Genomic DNA, 20,249 nt, shown 5'->3' on the forward strand with positions numbered 1-20,249 from the left:
ATGGCTATATCGACTCGGCTATTGATGCTGAGCAACAATATGTATACTTTATGGGGTCGGAAACGCTTCCTTCTGGGTGTTACACACAACCACTTCCGCCGCGAAACTAATATGCCCCTATACTCTTCGAGTATCGGGTATAAATATCACATGGAATGAGCTCTTTCCTACCTTTTGGGAGGTTCACGGTTGCGGTTGTGACCATACTCGTACGAGCAGAGCACTAGTCCAACGCCTCTTGGACATAATAAATGCTAACCCATGCCCATGCCGGCTGCTGCTGTCTGTACTCGATACGGCGGAGGCCCGTGCTCAACAAAAATAGCCAGGGCAGGGCGTACATTTGTACATTTGGGCCCACTTGCGGTGGAGATGGCTGCTGGCCAATTGAGTTCGGGCAGAGCGTACAGCAACCCAAGAACAATGCTCATTCTTCATTGTCGTTCAATTGAGTTACGTACGCAAGCAGGCAGGCAAATTTAGAACCCAGAACAGAACAGAACAGAACTGAGCAAAACTGATCTGAAAATTAGCCATGCAGCAGACAGGCGTGCTAAAGAAAAAGCCAAGGCATCGCAATCGTCCGAGGAACAAGTGCAATCAGGTGCAGTCTGACCAGACGGACAGTGCAGGGGCGGAAGAAAAACCCTCTTCAGTGGTCACAACCCAGGAGGCGGAAGCGGGGCCAGGGCCAGACAGCGATCCCATCAAGCTGATACAGCAGCTATTGCGTAGGAAGCTGCTGGCCAAGAGCGCGGTTCCTGCTTCCAAGGAACACGAGCCTACTGGAGCCCCACCAGAACCAGCGACAGCGAATCCATCAAAGCAAGCCAAAGAGGATGAGAGGAAGCCAAGGACTCCAGCAGTTCCCACTTCGAGTGCCCCAGAGCCAGTAGTGCCGAAAGTAGCAGGAACTCCTGCCAAGCAATCGAAGGATGTCAGGGGCTACGAGGTCAACGAGCTGCTGAAATGCTTGGGCAGCAGATTGCAGATGGGTTAGAGACTGTTCCCTTAAATTAGAGTTTGTGTTTAACGTTGCATTTGCATCCTATTTAGGCGGTGGGGAATCGCCTACAGCGGCGATGTTCAGCAATCTGGGCAAGCTTTTCAGCCAGGCGCCTCCCAGCGATGTGGAGTCCTCCGACGATGAGGCCGAGTACATTGAATACATATATAAGCCGCGGAAATATTTTATGGCCTCACTGTGCAACGTGAGTGACAGTTGCACCACACAATCAGAAACGCATCCACTTTACCCCCGAATTCACTGACTTGCAGCTCTGTAAATCGGATCTCTGCGGCCGGAGTTCGCTGCCTTGTGCCCGCTGCGGATTGAGCTACTACTGCAGTCCCAGCCATATGAGGGAGGATCAGGACCATCGCCAGCTGTGCTATGCCCTGCGCCAGGCAGTGGACCTCAGCGGTGAGCGGTGCCGGCCGCCGGCCGTCGGCGGCCACGAACCATAAATCAAGCTAATTGCCAATTATCCGCCTGTTGCTCGAATCTATGTAGGTCACGAGATGTTCTACAAGTGCGGTGCGTTCAGTGCCGAGCAATTTCGTTCGTATCGGATTGTGTGCATACGGCAGGTAGAGAAGGAAATGAATCGTTCGCTCTCGCCCACGGAGCAAGAGGTGCTACTCTTTCCCCTCATCTGCGGGGACCAAAAGTGCCGCGAGCATCGCTTTAAGCGTCTTCAACTCTGTGGCGGCTGTGGGGAGTTCGCCTCCTGCAGGGACAAGCCAGACCATCGGAGTCCTGAGCATGCCAAGTGGTGCGGGGCCTACAGACTGTTTAAGGCCTTTGTCATGTTCCAGGCCAAATTTGGACGGCTGGAGCCGTCGCTACCCAACAGGGTTCTCCGGGAGCTGCCCATGGCCTGCTGCAATTCGAGGCAAATGATGAACAAACTTAGTTTTAGTAAGTATCCTTCAAGAATGAAAACCGCCTGGACCGCCATGAACACCTCCCACTTCCACTGACAGATGTCGTTGATGAGTGTGAGTATGCTGCCCTTACCCAGGTCTCCACCGGACCCCTGACGGCCTGGTTTGCCCTGAAGCTCTGCGAGCGCTTGAGAAACAGTGAGCTGACGCTTCATCTAATAGGAGCTGAGATCGAATTCGAGGTCGATGTGCTGCAGAAATGGGAGCTCTTCCTTCTGCACATAATGCCAGCTCTGAAATGCCTGAATGTGGTCTTCGTAGGACCAGAACTGAATCCCAATAACATCTCCTTTGAGCAACTGAAGAAGATCAAGTGAGCGAATGCGAGGTCTTCGAATATTTTGAGTACTTGGATCCAACTGATAATTGCATTTTATTTAAGATGCTGTCGCTTGTGTCGTAAGGCTCAGAGGACAGTGAACTATCACTTTGAAAATAATCTCTATCACGACTACTGCCGAGAGCCTCAGTTTCTCCAACCAGATTTGGGTATAACCGTGTGGCAGAACTCGCATTTAGACCAGCTTCTTTTAATCAGTTTCGTTTCTAATCAACAGTGTGCTTTTACAATTCGGGACTGTATCGGTCGACGGGATATGCCTTGGAGGACACCTGGCCTGACACCATACAGGCCTCTCTTAATCTTAAATGCCCCATTGTGGTCACCTCCTATACCAAATACGAAGCTCCGTTGGACATGGCACAGTTCGTGGGTCAATCGAATCGTCATTTGAATATTGTGTTGCCTCCAACCACAAATCCGTTCTCATCTGAGAAGCCAGAGCGTAATTTCATATCGGACAACGAAGCTCCTTTTATGTTTAAGAACTTTTATTGTTTTGTTGTCGAGTAAGTTTGAATTTGAATTTAAATGCAATTTCCGTTGAACGAAGAAATGTGGCGCCCCTATCGGCGAGTGGATTTGTTACTGACTTTGTTCCGTTTACCCACATTTGCTCTCGTTCAGTGCAGTAAAGTACAACATTAAGTTTGAAATAAAAAGGACGCTTACGCTGAGTATAATACTTCACTATATAAAACAATTTTTGACAACTACAAAATTGTTCAAAATCTAGTCTTAAACAACTTTTGTGCTATTTTATTATTTAACTAAAAGCGTTTTTCCAATAGAACTATAAATATTCATTGCACGAAAGCGAGGTGGAATACGAAAAGCTGGAGGATATCGCTTTCATTGGTTTTGCTCAGCGTTGGAGGATCTTGGAGGAGTACACTTCCTCACAGTAGTCAAATATTCGTATGTATGTATTTTGCGATGCAGAAGGGCTGTCAGCTATTAATTGCACATTCTTGACCGTTTCATTTCAATTATTAAAATGTATGCGAATAAGTCACGAAATCTCTCTCAAATCGTACTTCCGCGCATAGCTTATTCCACTAAATTGTATTCACTTGTCACTAATTCACTTTCAAATAATTCGACGCGCAGTTCTAGGTATTATCCGGTCGGTAGTCTAAAACCTTTTTTTGTTTGACCTATTTCGCTGAAAACTTTTTTTACGCAAAATGCAATAAAAGCAATTATTTAAAGTAAGCCAGTCAAATATAAAGTTGATTTATTAATCGTATAAAATTATGTTCGCATGGATAAATTCCACGGAATATCAAAAACGAGGAATATGTAAAAAGAACTTGAATTCGTCAGTATATGGTATATTTTTTAAATGCAACGGTATGTTTCGGTATTTATTTGAATCGGGTGGAATCTGTAATAACCGGTTCACAACAATGAGTCCCATTGCATGCACAAATATTGCGGCAACATTATCTTGGAAGCCGGGTTTTAGTCAAAGTAAAATACTTACAAGCAATTTAAAGTTGTTAAGAATTAGAAAATGAATTCATCTATGGGATAAAGCTAAGTGGGCAAAGCTGAAAACTCTATATAGCTTGAAATATCCGGATTTGGCAATACCCGGTTCGCAACAAATGAGTCCCATTCCATACACAAACATGCTGCTAATTCCATGCACACATACCTTGGGGGAAATGGATGTTATAAAACTGAGAAAATATATGTCATCCTATGCTCTAATTAATGCAGAAACTAGTCAGTATCTATTTTAAACGATATTTTGCAATTAGTGGTCTTCTTAAATATACCAAGAATTGGTATAGGGATCAGGATTTGTATACAAGAACCTAATCGAATGCATGAATAGGCCTTAAAAATGCAATCTAAGACAAAGTCTTTACTAATAACGTTTTAAAGCAGGTTGGAAAATCTATATATAACGAAATAGGGTATACAAATGTACATACCCTGGTCGACAACAAATGAGTCCGCAAAAACCAGCAACATTGACGTCACAACCTGTGACTATTGAACATTTTTGTTGAGATCGTGTTTTTGTCAAAACAAAAAACATGCGTGTACTTAAAAGTAGTTAATCCTGATTAAAATTGATTCAACAATCACATTAAATTATCTGGGCTAAACTGAGAGATCTATATAGCTAAGAATATTCGACGGAAGAAAGAATAACCAGGAATTAGTCGTCATAACCGGTTGACAGCAATGAGTCCCATTCCATGCACAAATACCCTGGGGGAAATGGATGTTATAGAGTTCTGAATATGTTTGTCATCCCAGGCAAAAACAATTTCTTTTCAATATATTTTAATATTATTCAATATTATTTAATATTATTTTCAATATTTTAACGATATTTTAAGGCTTATTGTCTTCTTGTAGGGACCAAGAATAGGTATCAGGATCGAGTTATATATACAAAACACTCATCATATACATGAAAATGTCTAAAAAATGCCAATTTGAGAAAAGGTCTTTATTAGTTACGTTTTATCTTTATATCAATATTTATACTTGCATATAAAATTAACAAAATAGGGTATACAAAGGCACATACTACGGCTTACACGCAATATAGCGACTCTTTTTGTTGTTGAACTTTTTCGTTTAAACCTTTTTTTTACAACAAATACAATAAAAGAAAGGATTAAAAACTATCCAATCTTGTAGAAAATTTATTCATCAATTGGATAAAACTATGTGGGCATTGGTGAGAGATTTAGTTAGTCAGCATTATTCAATGGAATATCAAAATTGAGCAATTTCCTTTTTCGTTTGTTTTGATGGACCTATTTCGCTGCTTGTTTTTTGTTTGACATATTTCGCTAAAACCTCTTTTTACGCAAAATGCAATAGAAGCAAGTATTAAGAATACACCAGTTAAATAGAAAATTGATTCATCAATCGTATACAGTTATGATGGCATGGCTAAATGTTCTATATAGCTAGTAATATTCCACGGAATATCAAAAACGAGTAATATGTAAAATAGAACTTGAATTCGTCAGTATATTTGGTAAATGAGACGGTATCTTTCGGTATATTTCTGAGGGTCGAACGGTATATTTTATCGATAAGTCCGCGGTCACACTGCTAGCGTACCTTTTTAACTCTTGGCGCATTATTTTTGTTTATTGTTTGTTTTATTTATTGCAATAATTGAGTACATCCAATAGAAAGTTAAGCCATCAGTTATCCATGAATGGTTTTAACGATGGCGACTTCAAGGATTTGCGGTCCAAACTGGATGTTATGGGCTTCAACCAGACGCTGCCCGTTCTGGCCATTCCATTGGTGCAAGCAATTTTCGGTGACCTGGTCAAGACGACGGAATGTCTTAGGGACACAAAGAAGCAAGTTGCCAATCTGCTAGAGGTACTCAAATATGAATATGTTCCCAGTAGATAGTAGCTAATCCTACTAAGATTACTATTAAGGAAATGGGTCAAGCGGTTGCTAAGCTACGATTTGTTGTGTCTTTAAAGGAGAAAACCTGTTGGGAGCTGGGCGCTGAACCCTACAAGTGCGACAATTCCCGCCTGCTAGCTGAATGCAATGAGCTCCACTTGCAGTTTCTTAGGGATCGCGAGGACTACGAGCTGCGCTTGTGTGGTATGTGATCTTGAACCTTATCTTGGGAAAACTTTTTAAAATGTTTATCGACAGAGGCCGAACGACGGATGAGGAGTCTGGAGACGGACAAGGAACACTTGCAAAGCCATAACGTGGGGTTACAGAACCAGTTAGATGCCTTGCTAAACAAGCAACTGGCTGGCACGTCTTCGACGGCTGGCAAACGAACGCATGTGTCGTCCACCCGCCAGAGTATGTTTGAATTTTCGTCCACTGCTAGATGCTGTATAATGCTGGAGATTCTTTTCAGCTAAGAAACCTTTCATAACCACAGTACGCGCTGGAAACATTCTGCCCTGCGTTCTTGGCACTGCACTCAAATGTACGAAATGCAATGCAGGAGTATTTCAGAAGACCACGACAACCACCCAGGATGGGGTGACAGTCACACAGACCAGCGGCCAGGAGGAGCTCGACAAGCTGCAAAATGATCTAGCCACATCCAGCGAACAACTGGAGTTCTACAAGCGGAAAGTTGAGTCGCGCAATCGGGAGATTCGTCGACTGAATGATATGCTATCTGGGGGACGGCCGCCCGCTGCTTTGGCCAAAGACTGTTGCTACAGGGAAGTGGGTGCCTTATCGGAGGACATTGACCTGCTGCAGCGCGAGAAGACTGAACTGATGATACAGGTGCGCGAGTACCAAGACAAAATGCACGATGCCATGCAGAGAGCCCTAAGCTCAGACGAGGACAAGCGGCAGCTTCAAATGAACCTAGATGAGCTCAAGCAGGCAGCCCTACAGGTCGAAGAGCAGGCCAATTTGGAAATCGATGCCCGGGAACTGGAGGTGAAGCATCTCCAGGTCGAGCTGAAGCAGCTGCAGCAGCGAAACGAACAAAGGTTGAAAGATGTGCGTCTGACAGGAGGAGCATCTCCTATTGCTATTCCCTGTGACAAGCGTAATCTGAACGAACGTCTTAATCTGCTAACCCGTCGCGAGGAGGAATTAAATACCATCATTGATAAGCAGAAGAAAAAGCTAGGAAAAATGCATGCCAAGATAATGGAGCTGCAAAAGGAGGCGAAGGACCATAACCAAAACAACTCCGTCACCCTCAACGAAGAGAAGATACGGCTGACGTCCGAGCGGGACTTCTTCCAGAAGGAATATCTCCGGATAATGGCCAGATCCGGCTCAGAGTCAGAGGTAGCCTTCCTGCGTGCTCAATTGAAGTCCAAGGACGAAGAGCTGCGGACACTGCGGGACGAGCTTTACTCCAACAAACTTCAATACTCGCCCCAGAAGAACACCCACTACGAGACCGTGCCGCCGGCCTCCGCCAGTAGCTCTGGGAACAACAGCAATCGAAGCGACTGCGTACAGGCTGCCATCGGGCGGGTCGAAAGGGAGCGCGATTGTGCCAGGTCGGAGCTGGAGCGAGTGCGCTGCGAGCGGGAAATGATTAGGGAGAAGCAGCTGTGCTCTGTTCAATTGCATGCCGAGGAGCTGCTGGTCCTGCGGCAGCGCAACGAGGATCTCAATGATCGCTTGCGGCAGCTGGAACGCGACAACAGGGAACTGAACTCAGCTCGGCTTCCAGCGGAAACGAATATAGCCCTGCTCAAGGAGGACATAGCCCAGCTGAGGCATCGCGTGGCCTCGCTTCAAGCCGAAAGCGAGCAGCTAAAGACCGAGAACGGTCAGATAACGTAAGTTGAGTCGACTATTAATCCAATTGAGTAAATTTCGTAATGCATCAACCTTCTGGCAGCATGCTCAATGAACAGAATGAGCGAATTATAGCCGACTTCCAAGGTAAACTTATGATATCCGAGCGTCAGCGACAGTCGGCAGATGTCCGGGCCAGCACACTGGACTCCAGTCGCGAATCCAACCGGAATGAGGTCACCCAACTGCGCGCCGAGATCGGAGCCCTGCGCCAGACCTACATTAGCCTGGAGAATGAAAAGGACACTCTTCTGGTAAAAGGCCAGAGCTCTGCTCCCCTTTCATTCTATTTACTTTTTGTCGATCTTCTTTAATGCTTCTCGTCAACATTAGCATCAGTTGGATGGCAAAACCGAGCGAGCATATAAATTGGAATACGAGCTCAAGGACTGCAAGGAGAAGCGGAATTGTCTGGAACAAAGCGTCAAGGAACTGGAGGAGCAATTGCGGTGAGTCCTTAGTCCTGAATAGAATCGCTGAACGTCTGTCCGGTCCGTGTGTTGCCCCATTGGATCGACTAAAAACTATAAAGTGTGTTTCCTGCCTTATCGCATTGCTTAGGGTCTGGTCTTCTGCTCGGATTATAATTCCAAGCACCACCTTATACCCGAATATTACTCGAACATCTGTATTTCCTGTTTGCACGCGACTCGTTTGAGGCGGAAGCGCGCCCCCGATCGGTTGGCTTGCGCCTGGGATCCACGCGTAACCGGCATCGATTTGGTGTCGCTTGGGCCACTTGATAGCGCAGACATTCCGAGTCAACGTCCTCTCGTCCTTAGGGCTGAATAGAATCGTTGAACGTCTGTCCTTGCAAGGCACAGTAGTATTCTTGTTTATTTTGCAGATTGCTTTATTTTATTTGTCTTATCGAGAGTTATCTTAAATACAACTCGTATATTAGTCGCTGTAATACATTCATGGCACAATCCTATCCCCCGTGGCTGCGAAACCATCGATAAGGTTACCCGAATATTTCTAAAAACCACCTAAAACAACAAGAACAAAATGGTTAATGGAATAACAAATGGATCACTGCGATCGAAAAACACTTGGCATGCATCACAAAAGATCAAAGAGAAGGATGAAGAGAGTAGGCATGCGGGGACTCAAAACCAGACCCAGAGACTACAAAGGATAGTTTGAAAGGCTGGTATTAACATTTAGTTTAGGGAGGGAGAACCGGAGTGTAGATCATTGAGGAACTTTGAGTTGTGTCGCTCGATCGTTAAATACCTCGCCAGGCTCACGCTTGGAGCACTGCAGTTGCTTAGGCCCCTCTGGTCCGCCTCCGTGGCCGTGTAGCCGGGGCGGCAGACGCACTTGGCTCGACTGCCGAAGGCCAAGATCGATGTATTCGTCTGGGAGTGACTCTTGAGTGGCTCTAGCCACTGGCCAGCCCCACAGGGACCTCGGGTGTACAGCTTGTGACACTGGCCGTTGATCTCGACCATGCCAGGCGTCGACTCGCAGATGTTCTGCTCCACGTCGGCGCCCGAGCCGGAGCCAGATCCGGAGCCAGACCCGGACCCCGGGCCGGAACACTGTTGGTCCAAGTTAGTGAGTACTCCCGCACAGCCGCACATTCCATTGTAGGAGATGCCGTCGAGCGAGGGGCGCGCGGTGAAATCGAAGATCACCACTTGATGGAGCGAGCACGGGCCCTGGGAGCCTATTCGATAGCAAGAGTCCTCGGCCGGGAAGTACAGGCGATTCTTGCCGCAAAAGTTGAGCACACAGGAGGTGGCATTCACCAGGAACTCGTTGGCACCGCACGGTCCCCGTGTGTACAGGCGATAGCAGATGCCATCGGTCCAGGGCACGTAGCCTTCCTTGCACAGGCACCTGGCCCGAGGCAGTAGTTGCAAAGAGCCATCAGTCGTCGCCTCAGCATTGTCGGGTATGCGAAATATGTGTCCAGGAGGACAGGGTCCCGGAGTATCTGAAATCAGGAGAGAACTAGGAATAAGGAGGGGGGACTACTGTTGTCAAATGTAATCCTACCGAGCTCGAAGCACATCTGCTGAGGGGCATGATATTGGGGCAGATGCTGCTGGCAGTCGCACCGACCACCCGGCATGAAAATGTGACCCGGCGTGGAGCAAGGTCCTTTGGTATAGTGCTCATAGCACGAGTCCTCCGACGGAGAGTAGTACAAGGCCAGTTCGCCTGCATCCTCGCACCTGCACTCGGCCAGCCCGTCCTCGTTGCGCACCAGCAACTTTCCCCGGCTGCAGGGTCCACGACTTCGCCGCGTATAGCACTTGTTGTCTCTCGGCCAGAAGATCATTCCATCGGGGCACTGCAACGGACGCTTGCAGGTGCCCCACCGGTTGCCAGTCCTAGGATGAGGATGAAATTGTGAATGAATGGTGAATGAGCCAGATCCCCCCATGGGCTCACCTCTTGGCCTGATCTGGTAGGGGCTGAAAGTATTCTGTGCTCTGACACGGACCCCGCTCGTAAAGCTTGTGGCACACGGAGCTGGTCAGAGGACTGAGAGCAGTTCCCGGCGGACAACGGCACTCGGCCGCAGGAAGATCCTTCCGCTTGGCACTAACTGGTGTGGGACTCAGCTCCATGGTGTCCGGACAGGGATAGCCCAGAGTGAAGATCTTGAAGCACTTCTTTAGCGGCGTCCAGTAGAGCAGCTGCCAGCCCCCGGACATGCTGGCGCAGGGGTTCGTGGCCGGATCACTCCAGGGTGGCGGCACAATTCCGGCCGCCACCTGATAGCCGTGCTGTGAGCTGGTCAGCAACAACATCAGGCAGGTAATCATGGTTGAGCCCGCCTGGAGGGCTGCCCAGCAGATGAGCAGCTTGCGACGTCTCATGGTAGACCTGGAAGAGCAAGAGGAGCAATAGTTTGGCATCAGCTGGGACGGCAACTAATGGATTTTCACTTTTGTTTGGCAGAGTGGGGCTAGGGTAGGAGGAGGAGGAGGAGGCTCGGCTTGGCTCGGCTCGGCTCGCCTCTCATTATACCGGATGATTGATGATTTTTCTATTGTCGGGGGCAGCTGTTTATAAATCAATTCACTTTTGCGGACGCAGACGCAGGCACAGGCCCCGAAGCGAGTCCAATTTGAATTAGCCAACCCTCTGGGGCATCTGATTATCGCAGTGCTTGGACTCGAACTAGCCCCGGTCAGAGCCGCAGCCAGAGACGAAACGAACCAAAAACCACAACAGAAAAACCAGTAAACGGTTCGTGCGCTGTTAACCATGACCCAAATACCCATTTATCTTGACTTCTGTTCGCCTTGCGTCTGCTTGGCCAGAAATCTTCTGCTGCTCATAATCGAAACGCCATTTTATGTAAGAGCAAATGACGAAACCTGCAACAGCCGCAGCCGCAGCCGCAGCCGCCGCCGCCGCCGCAGAAGCCAGCCAAGCGGTGGACACGAGAGGTGCCACACTCTGCACCAGTTCCCCATATACATGTATCCGATCCATGCTGGCGGATAGTTGCGTGATTTCTGGCCAGTCTTAGGTTGCGTTGTTAGCTGCTGTAATAGCAACAGGTTTGGGGTTTGGCTTTGGGTTTGTTTTGGGCTCTTGGTTTTGCTTTTGTTTTACATCCAATCAAAATCTTCCCTCTCCTGTGATTCTTGCCTCGACACACAACAATGATTGGTGATTATTTGCTTAGGCACCTTTTGCAACTCCTTCGTGAATTTCCAAAAACAAGTTGGAGTGCGCTCAATTTGGATTTTGATTTGGCTGTAGCGTCCTCCCCGCAACGAAACGATAACACAATAACAAAACAAAAAATACAAAAAAACACATCAAAAACGCGATCATCCAAAAGATATACAATTCAATTCCCTAAGGCAGAACCGACGCGACTCGACCGACACCGACCAATCCACCGACCAACCAACCAACCAACTAACCGACCGACCGACTGAGCCGACCGTTCGCTCAGGCAGGTAACAAACATCTGAGCCCGGCCAACACTCTGATGGCCTGCCCGACTCGCTCTTAGGGCTCGCGCACACTATAGCTGAAAGCGGAGCTGAAATCGGAGCTGATAGCTGATTTATAAGCTCTGAAAAAACAAACACACTGCACCGGTGCAAGTGCGCACATTGCAGACTGAGCTGAGCTGAAAGCTGAAAAAGCTCGCTAAAATCAGCTCAGCTTAGTTTGATCGATCAAGCATGTTTGTTTTTTCAGCAAGCTGATTGCTGATTTTGTTCAAGTGTATTGGTTCATAAGTGATCGAAAATGGGCGAAACATTGTTAAGCGATAAAGCTGGGGAATAAGCGGGATTATTCAAAATATTTGGATAATAGTTTTATTTTTATAATTTCTGGAAGGCGATAAATTGGGCAAAAAAGTTTTATTATTACCATTTTCATATGTCAATAATAAATATAATATACTATGTCCCCAAGTACAGTAAACGCTCGAAAGACATCACAATGTTTATTATTATACAAACTACAAAATAATTGAAAAATGTAATATTAATTCGCAGTGGCTTTTAGCTTTCAGCAATCAGATCAGCCGACAATGTACGCACCTGCAAGCTGATTCTGCCTGAAAAAAGCTCTCAGATCAGCTGAGCTTTCAGCTCCGATTTCAGCGCCGATTTCCGCTTTCAGCTATAGTGTGCGCGAGCCCTTAGCGTCCAGCGCGCTCTTGCATGGAAACGACAAGCTGCAGAGCATAGTTTATGTCAAAGACTTAGTAGCCATGTGTTAACCACTTTGGCCGTAAAGCCAACAGCCGACAGCCGACAGCCAACAACGGGCGTCGAAATGTCAGTCATCGAGCATACACATGTCATGCCCATACAAGTACATATGTATGTACTTGCGAGTATATCCCTCATTCTCTTTCTCTTAGCCTTTTGGGTTCTGCGTCAGCCCCCGACGGGTATTTGAACTTTGTTTAGCCTTAATGACTGACAGACAAAGACGTTGATGGCGATGGCGATGGCGACTTCACTGCTCTGTGAGCTGTGTGTTCTTGAGCTTCAATCCGAATTGCGGATGTGTGCCTGCTACGTGCCTGGCATTCACATCTACATATATCTAGACACACATGTATATTTGTGTCTGGTTGCTTTTGGGGCGCCCAAGAGAGGGTCAGGCTCCTCGAGTCTTTGGCATTGGTGGAGCTCTGCGGCCAGACGGGGTCTTGCCTTGTCCGAACCTTAATGATAATTCAATATTCGGGTGCAATACAGGGGAGAAAAGATGTATGTGATTGAGGATCTAGGAAAACAATGATTAGCCAAGGATTGGTGTGTCTAGGTTGTAGAACAGTGAATAGTTCTAATCGATTTCCTATGTGTACTCTCTCTCCAAAACAGCAAACTGACCAACCAAATTCGACAGCACGACTCGGAGCTGAATGAGACTTCAACGGAAAGTAAAACGCTGCGGCAACAGATTGTGGCACTCAAAGCCAGCCGCGATGAGGCCATAGCAGAGAATGGGTGAGCAAAAAAGACATTACCGCAGCGATCATAGAACTGCTTCCGCGCTCAGCCAAAGTTTTTTCCTCGCACAGTGACCATTAATATGTAGTTTTTTTATGGCAATTTTGTATAATACAATGTACATGTGTACATATTTTGTAACCGCTGCAGCCGCCTGATTGACAAACTGACCGATGCCCAGGTGGAGGCCAGGACGCTGCAGAAGAAGCTCAGGGAGTCGGAGCTGAAGGTTGCGAACATGAAGGAGCAGCTGCACAACTACGTCCAGGAGGTGAAGAAGGCCGAGGACCTGCTCATGCAAAAGGTCAGTCTAGTCATTTAAGTCGTGGATAAGAGACAAGTACTCGAGCCGCCAAACTAATGCCGACAGGTATGCTCTAACTTTAAGGAAAAGGAGCGGGACGAGCTCCTGGACAACTTCCACAGCCTCACCACCGAACAGGTGGCGCTCGAGGGCAACAATTACAGTCTGGAGTGTGAGGCAGCCGAATCAAAGTAAGTAAACATTGCTTTTGCGGCTTGGGCTAAAGTCTAATCGTTTCAGGCGTCAGATCTGCGAGCTGGAGTGCGAGGTGCGCAACCTCAAAGATCATCTGCAGTGCTGCCAATGCAAACTGAAGGAGATGGAAGTACAACTTACCGCCGCCCGGGCGAAGGCCCGCTGCCTGAAGCAGGAACTGGAGAATGCCCGCGACGATCTGCGCATCCAGAAGGTCGATCTTGACGCTCGTAGAGAGCTGTGCGACAAGCTGGATGTGGAGAAGGAGAAGCTTAATGCGGAGCTGAATGAAGTCAATGAAACTAGAAAGAAGGTGAGCTTTAGCTTGTCCCCCAAAGCGTACCACTATCCTTGCTAAGGCCCTAGTCTTAGTTCGCCTCGTCGCATGCTAATCCAAGCTTACTAACTGCCAGAGTTAGTGAGTGCGTAGTGGTAGTCCAACTAGCGGTATAACTACAACCACAATAACTAGAATTAACTTCGCAGTTGGACATGCAATGCAAGCAGCTGCGCGATGAACTCCAACAGACGGCGGCCGTCAACCAAGTGGCCACAGCGACCACGGACGAGTTGCTGGAGCACCTGCACCAAGATCAACAGCGTCAGAATGACGACGGCATCAGGACCAACAACGAGATGGAACGACTGCGACATCTGTACCAACAGACCATGGTAAGCAAACGTGAATCAATCTTGATAGACGACACACTTTAGGCCCTTCCCTTTCCCCCTTTGAAATAAGGAAAAGCTGCAGGAGGAGCGTATTCGCTGCACTCAGCAGAAGCTACTGGCCACCAAGTACGAGGAGCAGGCCCGTGAACTGCGCAAGAACCTCGAGCAGGATCGTTTCTGTAGGGCCCGTACGCGTGAAGTCAGTCCAAGGGTGCCATCGGAAACGTTGTAGACATGTTCGATCCTTTTATTCTTTCATTTTGTTCGTTAGTTTCATTTTAACTCAAATTTTATGTTCTTAGAGGCTCTCGAAGTTGTATAATAAAAATTCTAAAAACGAAATTAAAATTTGTGCTAACGTTACTCCTTCTGCTCCTCCTCCTCCTGCAGAATGGATCTGCTGTCGTTCGTGCAGATGGAGGCCAGGCTGACGTAGGTTCTGAGCAAGCAGGGGCAGTTTCCTACTTGCGACGATACGAAATCATCCTCGTAGTTGCTGATGTCTTCCCCGTATACAGTATGGTATTCTGACCCTGTGCAGGTAATATCGGTGGCGGCAGAGTTGCTGGATCCTGGGAAGATACGATTAATGAGGTAGGAAAAGTGGAAATAAATATCTCGTTTCGCTTACGGCAAGAGTATCCGCCGTTGTTGTCATCGGTGGAATACATTCTTCCGAAGGCAGCGTTCGACTGACTGGTGCTGTCGGTATCCCGATCCGACGGGCTCATACGTGTCTTTACGATCCGCTCCCAGTCAATTCTGCTTCGAATATTGTCCGCAATATTGCGCATCGCCCGCACTTTCCCGCACTCATCCTCGAAGGTGACAGAGCGTGTACGCTTCTCGCAGACATAAATCGGCACCACTTGCTTACACGCATCATTATCGGCTGTGGCACAGTTGAAGGCGCCAGCCAACTGACACAGTGCTGGGAGTCTTGGAACTAGTGATTGGTTGGGCGGATTATATGTGCTGACATTTGAGTACTGATAATTTATAAGACGCGAGGACGTTGCCTGTGGCCCAAGGTAGCTGTCTATGGAAATGTTGCATCCGGAGAGACTACGCCCACTGCAATCAGTGTCACAGCCATGTGCCTGAACATGCTTCTTGTTGAGAACCTTAGACGGTTTATTATCCATATTATTACTGGTGGTACCAGTACCACTGCTGTCTACATTTTCTGCATCCTCAGAGCGCCCGTAGCTGTACTGATACGTGGACTCGTATTGTTGATACTGCTTGGTATTGTCGGGCCCTTTCTTTTGGGATTTGGTATTCGTGGGCGACGAATTCCTAGATCGCTCTGTATGCTTGGCTCTACCGGAAGTTTTTGGCTTCTCGATCTTTGGTTCGTTGGTGTCACAGTAACATCCCACTGGATGAAGGTCACACTTAGCCGCCGGAGGCAATGGATCACAGAATGGCGAAGACTTTTTTAAGGGACACGCTGTACCAACTGGAATGTCTTTGTCGTCAACTAGGTACTGTTGCTCTTTGGGTTCCTCGAGGACCTGCGTTTGTTGGCTTGGGCCGGAGGACACTGGCTTACACTGGCACTGCTTAGCCGGATAGCGGCGACTGTTGCTACGGTGTTCTGCATCTCCATCCTGTTCAGATTGCTCTGTTAGGGATCCTCGACTAATATACTTCATATATTTTTGCGAAGAAGGGGATTGAGCACTATAAATTTTCCTTGATGAAGCTGATGGTGAGTCTTGACGCTGATTTTGCTTCTTCTCTTTCTGCGATGCAGTTTGGACATCTTTGTCATCATTTGGCGACCATGTCGAAAATTGTTCCGCTTTACTGATGGCCGCGCCCGATATAGCCGATTTACCGCTGCCGATTTCATGGTTGATTTCCGGCTCTGTTTGGACGAGTCCTTTGTATTGGTTTTCCTGGAGGTCGTTTTGGTCGAACCTCTCGTGTTGTCTCCCCTGGAGATCGGCTTGGGTAATTCCGTCGTGTTGACTTCCCTGGACATCGGTTTGGGGGACTGTCTCTTGTCGACTCCCCTGCAGGTCAGTTTGCGTAACTTGTTCCTCTAGCGCTTTCAGATCCGTTTGAGTCAACATCGTCACTTTCTTGGATAATTCTTCATCATTTTGGACTTCCTGGGCACGGCAACCGCATTTCGGGTTGCGACGCACCCTGTCCTTCTCAACTCTTTTATTGGAGGTGGAAATTTGATCCCTTTCGTCATATGCTGATTGCAGGGGCTTACAAGTCCCTTCTGGACAAGATTCAACACAGACTCTCTTTTGTCCAGCTCTCGGATCACGTCCATCATCCTGTGCGGGGCGTTGGTATGTGTACTCTCCATCCGTTTGAGCAGCGGAAGTGCATTTTTTGTTGCGGCACACGGCTTTGCTCCTCTCAACTCTTTTATCAGAGGTTGATATTGAAACTTGATCGTCATATGCTGATTGCGAAGGCTTTCCAGTCACTAGTGGACAAGAGTCAACACAGACTCTCTTTTGTCCAGCTCTCGGATCACGTCCATCATGCTGTGCGGGGCGTTGGTATGTGTATTCTCCATCCGGTTGAAATTCCTGCGCAGCGGAAGTGCATTTTTTGTTGCGGCACACGGCTTTGCTCCTCTCAACTCTTTTATCAGAGGTTGATATTGAAACTTGATCGTCATATGCTGATTGCGAAGGCTTTCCAGTCACTAGTGGACAAGAGTCAACACAGACTCTCTTTTGTCCAGCTCTCGGATCACGTCCATCATGCTGTGCGGGGCGTTGGTATGTGTATTCTCCATCCGGTTGAAATTCCTGCGCAGCGGAAGTGCATTTTTTGTTGCGGCACACGGCTTTGCTCCTCTCAACTCTTTTATCAGAGGTTGATATTGAAACTTGATCGTCATATGCTGATTGCGAAGGCTTTCCAGTCACTAGTGGACAAGAGTCAACACAGACTCTCTTTTGTCCAGCTCTCGGATCACGTCCATCATCCTGTGCGGGGCGTTGGTATGTGTATTCTCCATCCGGTTGAAATTCCTGAGCAGCGGAAGTGCATTTTTTGTTGCGGCACACGGCTTTGCTCCTCTCAACTCTTTTATCAGAGGTTGATATTGAAACTTGATCGTCATATGCTGATTGCGAAGGCTTTCCAGTCACTAGTGGACAAGAGTCAACACAGACTCTCTTTTGTCCAGCTCTCGGATCACGTCCATCATCCTGTGCGGGGCGTTGGTATGTGTATTCTCCATCCGGTTGAAATTCCTGAGCAGCGGAAGTGCATTTTTTGTTGCGGCACACGGCTTTGCTCCTCTCAACTCTTTTATCAGAGGTTGATATTGAAACTTGATCGTCATATGATGATTGCGGGGACTTTCCAGTCACTCTTGGACAAGAGTCAAGAAAGACTCCCTTTTGTTCAGCCCTCGGGTCACGCCCATCATCCTGTGCGGGGCGTTGGTTGGTGTATTCTCCATCCGTTTGAAATTCCTGGGCAACGCAAGCGCATTTCTTCTTCTGGCACACAGCTCTGTCCCTCTCAACTGTTTTATCAGGTGTGAAAATTGAAACTTGATCGTCATATGCTGATTGCGGGGGTTTTCCAGTCACTCCTGGAACTCCTCCCTTTTGTCCAGATCTCGATTCACTTCTATCTTCCTGAGCGGGGCGTTGGCCTGTGAATTTTCCATCAGCTAGTACTTCCTTGAGAAGGCAAGCGCATTTTTTGTTGCTGCACACGGTTTTGCCCCTCTCAGCTCTTTTATCAGAGGTGGATATTGAAACTTGATCGTCATATGCTGATTGCGAAGGCTTTCCAGTCACTCCTGGACAAGAGTCAGCACAGACTCCCTTTTGTCCAGCCCTCGGGTCACGCCCATCATCCTGTGCGGGGCGTTCGTAGGTGTATTCTCCATCCGTTTGGGCTTCCTGGGAAACGCAAACGCATTTATTCTTCTGGCACACTGCTCTGCCCCTCTCACCTGTTTCATCAGGTGTGAAAATTGGAACGCTCTCTTGTTGACTTCCCTGGAGATCGTTTTTGGTGAGCATATCGAGGCGACTGCAGCCCATTTCGGTCTGCGCAGGTCCCTCGTGTTGACTCCCTTGGGGGTCAGTTTGGGTGAGTTGCTCCTCTTGCAACTTCAGATCCGTTTGAGTCAGCCTCGTCTCTTTCTTGACGAATTCATCATCAGTTTGGACTTCCTGGGTAACGCAAGCGCATTTTTCCTTGTGGGAAACGGCTTCGCCCCTCTCAGCTATTTTATCAGCTGTGGAAATTGGAACCCCTTCGTCATATGCGGATTTCGGGGGCTTAAAAGTCCCTCCTGGACAAGAGTCAAGACAGACTCCCTCTTCTCCCGATTTCGGTTCACGTCCATCATCCTGTGCGGGGTGTTGGTATTTGTATTCTGCTTCCGTTTTGTCTTTCTGGCCAACGCAATCGCATTTTTCCTTGTCGCACACGCCTCTCTCCTCATATGCTGATTGCGGGGGCTTACAAGTAACTTCTGGACAAGAGTCAAGACAGGCCGACTCCTTATTTTTATCAGGGGTGAAAACGATTTCGTCATACTTTGATTCCCCGGGCTCCCGCTTTATATGTGGGATTCTAGTGTAGGTGGGATTCGATTCCAGCTGGGATCCCTCGCCTGCTTTTCCCTGTTCACTTTCGGCGTTGCCGTTTTCGTTCTCGAACTTGTCCATGTATTCGAAGAACTTTTGGCCCTTGGTGGTGTTATCCGCTTGCTCGTCTATTTCCTTCCCTTCTGTTTTGAGTTTTCCCTCTACTGCCGGGGACTTCGATCCCCGCCTGCGTGTGGATGATTTTGACTTGGATTCCTTCCGCATTGTGACCTTCAGAAGCTTCTCGTGACTCTGGACATTGTACTGGTCCAGCGAGGACGAGTCGATTGCGGCTCTGCTCTTCTTCAGCTTACTGCGTATCTTTTCATCCACCGCTCTGCTACCTTTTGAGGAGCTCCGGCTCTTCGACCGGGATGGGTCCTCCGAAGCTCGGTGGCTCCTATGCTTGAGTTTCTGAGCACGGTCGGGCACGACGCAGGCACACCAACTGCGACAGAAGTCTTCAGTATTCAGGTCGGTCGTCGTTCGCGGATTGAACGGATGCGCTAAGACACACGCCCAGCTCGGCTGATACTGACAGCACGGACTGGGCATTACAGGTATGGGTACACTTGGCCGCAGCGTGCAGCATGCGTAGTTGTTATCGTCTTGAAACTGTTGCTGCGCACCGGCAAAACAGGCGATACATCTTGAGCTGTTTCCATAATCACACTGATATACAGACCGCGGCTCCAGGTCGCGGCACTTGTTCCTCTGCCGGGGTATGTAATTGCAGCCACCTTCAGCCCGTTTGTACCTCTTGTTTGTGTGGAGCTCGGTGCGACAGCTCAGGGTCTGTATTATTCGCTGGTCACCAGTGTCACAGGATTGGCTCTCATCCGACGACTCTTCCGCGGTGAACTCCTTATCGTGCATATACGACTCTGAAGCTTTGTACTCGACGGGTTTTTGTATAATATTGCGGCGTAAGAACTTAAGCTGGTCTATTTCATACTTGATCCGCCTGTTCAGCTGGTCGACGTGCTGGCGCTCTCGAGCCTGGGTCTCTCTGCTTGGCACCTTGATGAGGGATCCTCGATCCACTCCCAAATTGTCCGCTGTGCGAAATAAGACCTCACGCACCTGGATCTGCGTGTCTCTAATGTAGAAGCAATTTCGCTTCTGCATCGATAAGCGTTGCTGTCGCTCGACCAGAATGCGGCCGCCTGGGGGGATTGAGATATTGATATATAGACACATGTTTATAGTCAGTGGGTAACCTACCCTTCTTGTGATTTCTCTCCATTTATATATACTTTTCTTGAAGTAGCTTGAGAGAAACGAGAACGATTTTTACAAAAATATATGATTTTCGTTTTTTTTTTTAGGGCGACCCCTATGTCTACTTTGGCATGCTGACTCGAACTAAAGAGTCAACTGTGTGGCTTCGGTTATAGTTGAATTTATTCATTCTATATTCTATTTAATTTCATTGCTTTAAATTG

At 47.9% G+C, this 20,249-nt stretch overlaps 4 protein-coding genes across 11 annotated transcripts; 2 read left to right on the forward strand and 2 right to left on the reverse strand.

Annotated features, from left to right (window-relative positions):
• Positions 1-425: 425 nt before the first annotated feature.
• Positions 426-2,944, forward strand: LOC108153765. The gene is made up of 7 exons (XM_017283904.2): positions 426-995; positions 1,057-1,211; positions 1,279-1,423; positions 1,514-1,921; positions 1,987-2,260; positions 2,330-2,436; positions 2,505-2,944. The coding sequence occupies exons 1-7, from the start codon at positions 536-538 to the stop codon at positions 2,798-2,800; spliced, it is 1,845 nt and encodes a 614-aa protein (XP_017139393.1). The 5' UTR covers positions 426-535; the 3' UTR covers positions 2,801-2,944.
• A 168-nt stretch (positions 2,945-3,112) lies between these two features.
• LOC108151692 (centrosomal protein of 135 kDa) lies at positions 3,113-20,216 on the forward strand. 6 transcript variants are annotated; one of them, XM_033386265.1, is made up of 13 exons: positions 3,113-3,209; positions 5,458-5,656; positions 5,719-5,893; positions 5,948-6,106; positions 6,165-7,569; positions 7,632-7,842; positions 7,922-8,037; positions 12,913-13,038; positions 13,192-13,345; positions 13,412-13,536; positions 13,586-13,853; positions 14,027-14,212; positions 14,283-14,560. In XM_033386265.1, exons 2-13 carry the CDS (start codon positions 5,480-5,482, stop codon positions 14,442-14,444), a joined length of 3,264 nt encoding a protein of 1,087 aa, XP_033242156.1. In that variant the 5' UTR covers positions 3,113-3,209; positions 5,458-5,479; the 3' UTR covers positions 14,445-14,560. The 6 variants fall into 6 exon arrangements, with proteins under 6 accessions (XP_033242156.1, XP_033242158.1, XP_033242155.1 ...); XM_033386267.1 differs by lacking the exons at positions 3,113-3,209; positions 14,283-14,560 and adding an exon at positions 20,133-20,216 and having other exon boundaries at positions 5,358-5,656; XM_033386264.1 differs by lacking the exon at positions 3,113-3,209 and having other exon boundaries at positions 5,359-5,656.
• On the reverse strand, positions 8,416-11,521 carry LOC108151695. 3 transcript variants are annotated; one of them, XM_033386270.1, is made up of 5 exons: positions 11,245-11,520; positions 9,992-10,429; positions 9,593-9,930; positions 8,825-9,530; positions 8,416-8,577 (listed from the first exon to the last, which is right to left on the reverse strand). In XM_033386270.1, the coding sequence occupies exons 2-5, from the start codon at positions 10,420-10,422 to the stop codon at positions 8,553-8,555; spliced, it is 1,500 nt and encodes a 499-aa protein (XP_033242161.1). In that variant the 5' UTR covers positions 10,423-10,429; positions 11,245-11,520; the 3' UTR covers positions 8,416-8,552. The 3 variants fall into 3 exon arrangements, with proteins under 3 accessions (XP_033242161.1, XP_017135937.1, XP_033242160.1); XM_017280448.2 differs by having other exon boundaries at positions 8,416-9,530; positions 11,245-11,521; XM_033386269.1 differs by having other exon boundaries at positions 8,416-9,530; positions 11,406-11,517.
• LOC108151691 lies at positions 14,549-20,130 on the reverse strand. The gene is made up of 3 exons (XM_033386263.1): positions 20,029-20,130; positions 14,844-19,970; positions 14,549-14,784 (listed from the first exon to the last, which is right to left on the reverse strand). Exons 1-3 carry the CDS (start codon positions 20,048-20,050, stop codon positions 14,573-14,575), a joined length of 5,361 nt encoding a protein of 1,786 aa, XP_033242154.1. The 5' UTR covers positions 20,051-20,130; the 3' UTR covers positions 14,549-14,572.
• Positions 20,217-20,249: the final 33 nt, after the last annotated feature.

Source organism: Drosophila miranda, chromosome XR (assembly GCF_003369915.1).
Source record: "Drosophila miranda strain MSH22 chromosome XR, D.miranda_PacBio2.1, whole genome shotgun sequence".
In the NCBI taxonomy this organism is placed as follows: Eukaryota; Metazoa; Arthropoda; class Insecta; order Diptera; family Drosophilidae; genus Drosophila; species Drosophila miranda.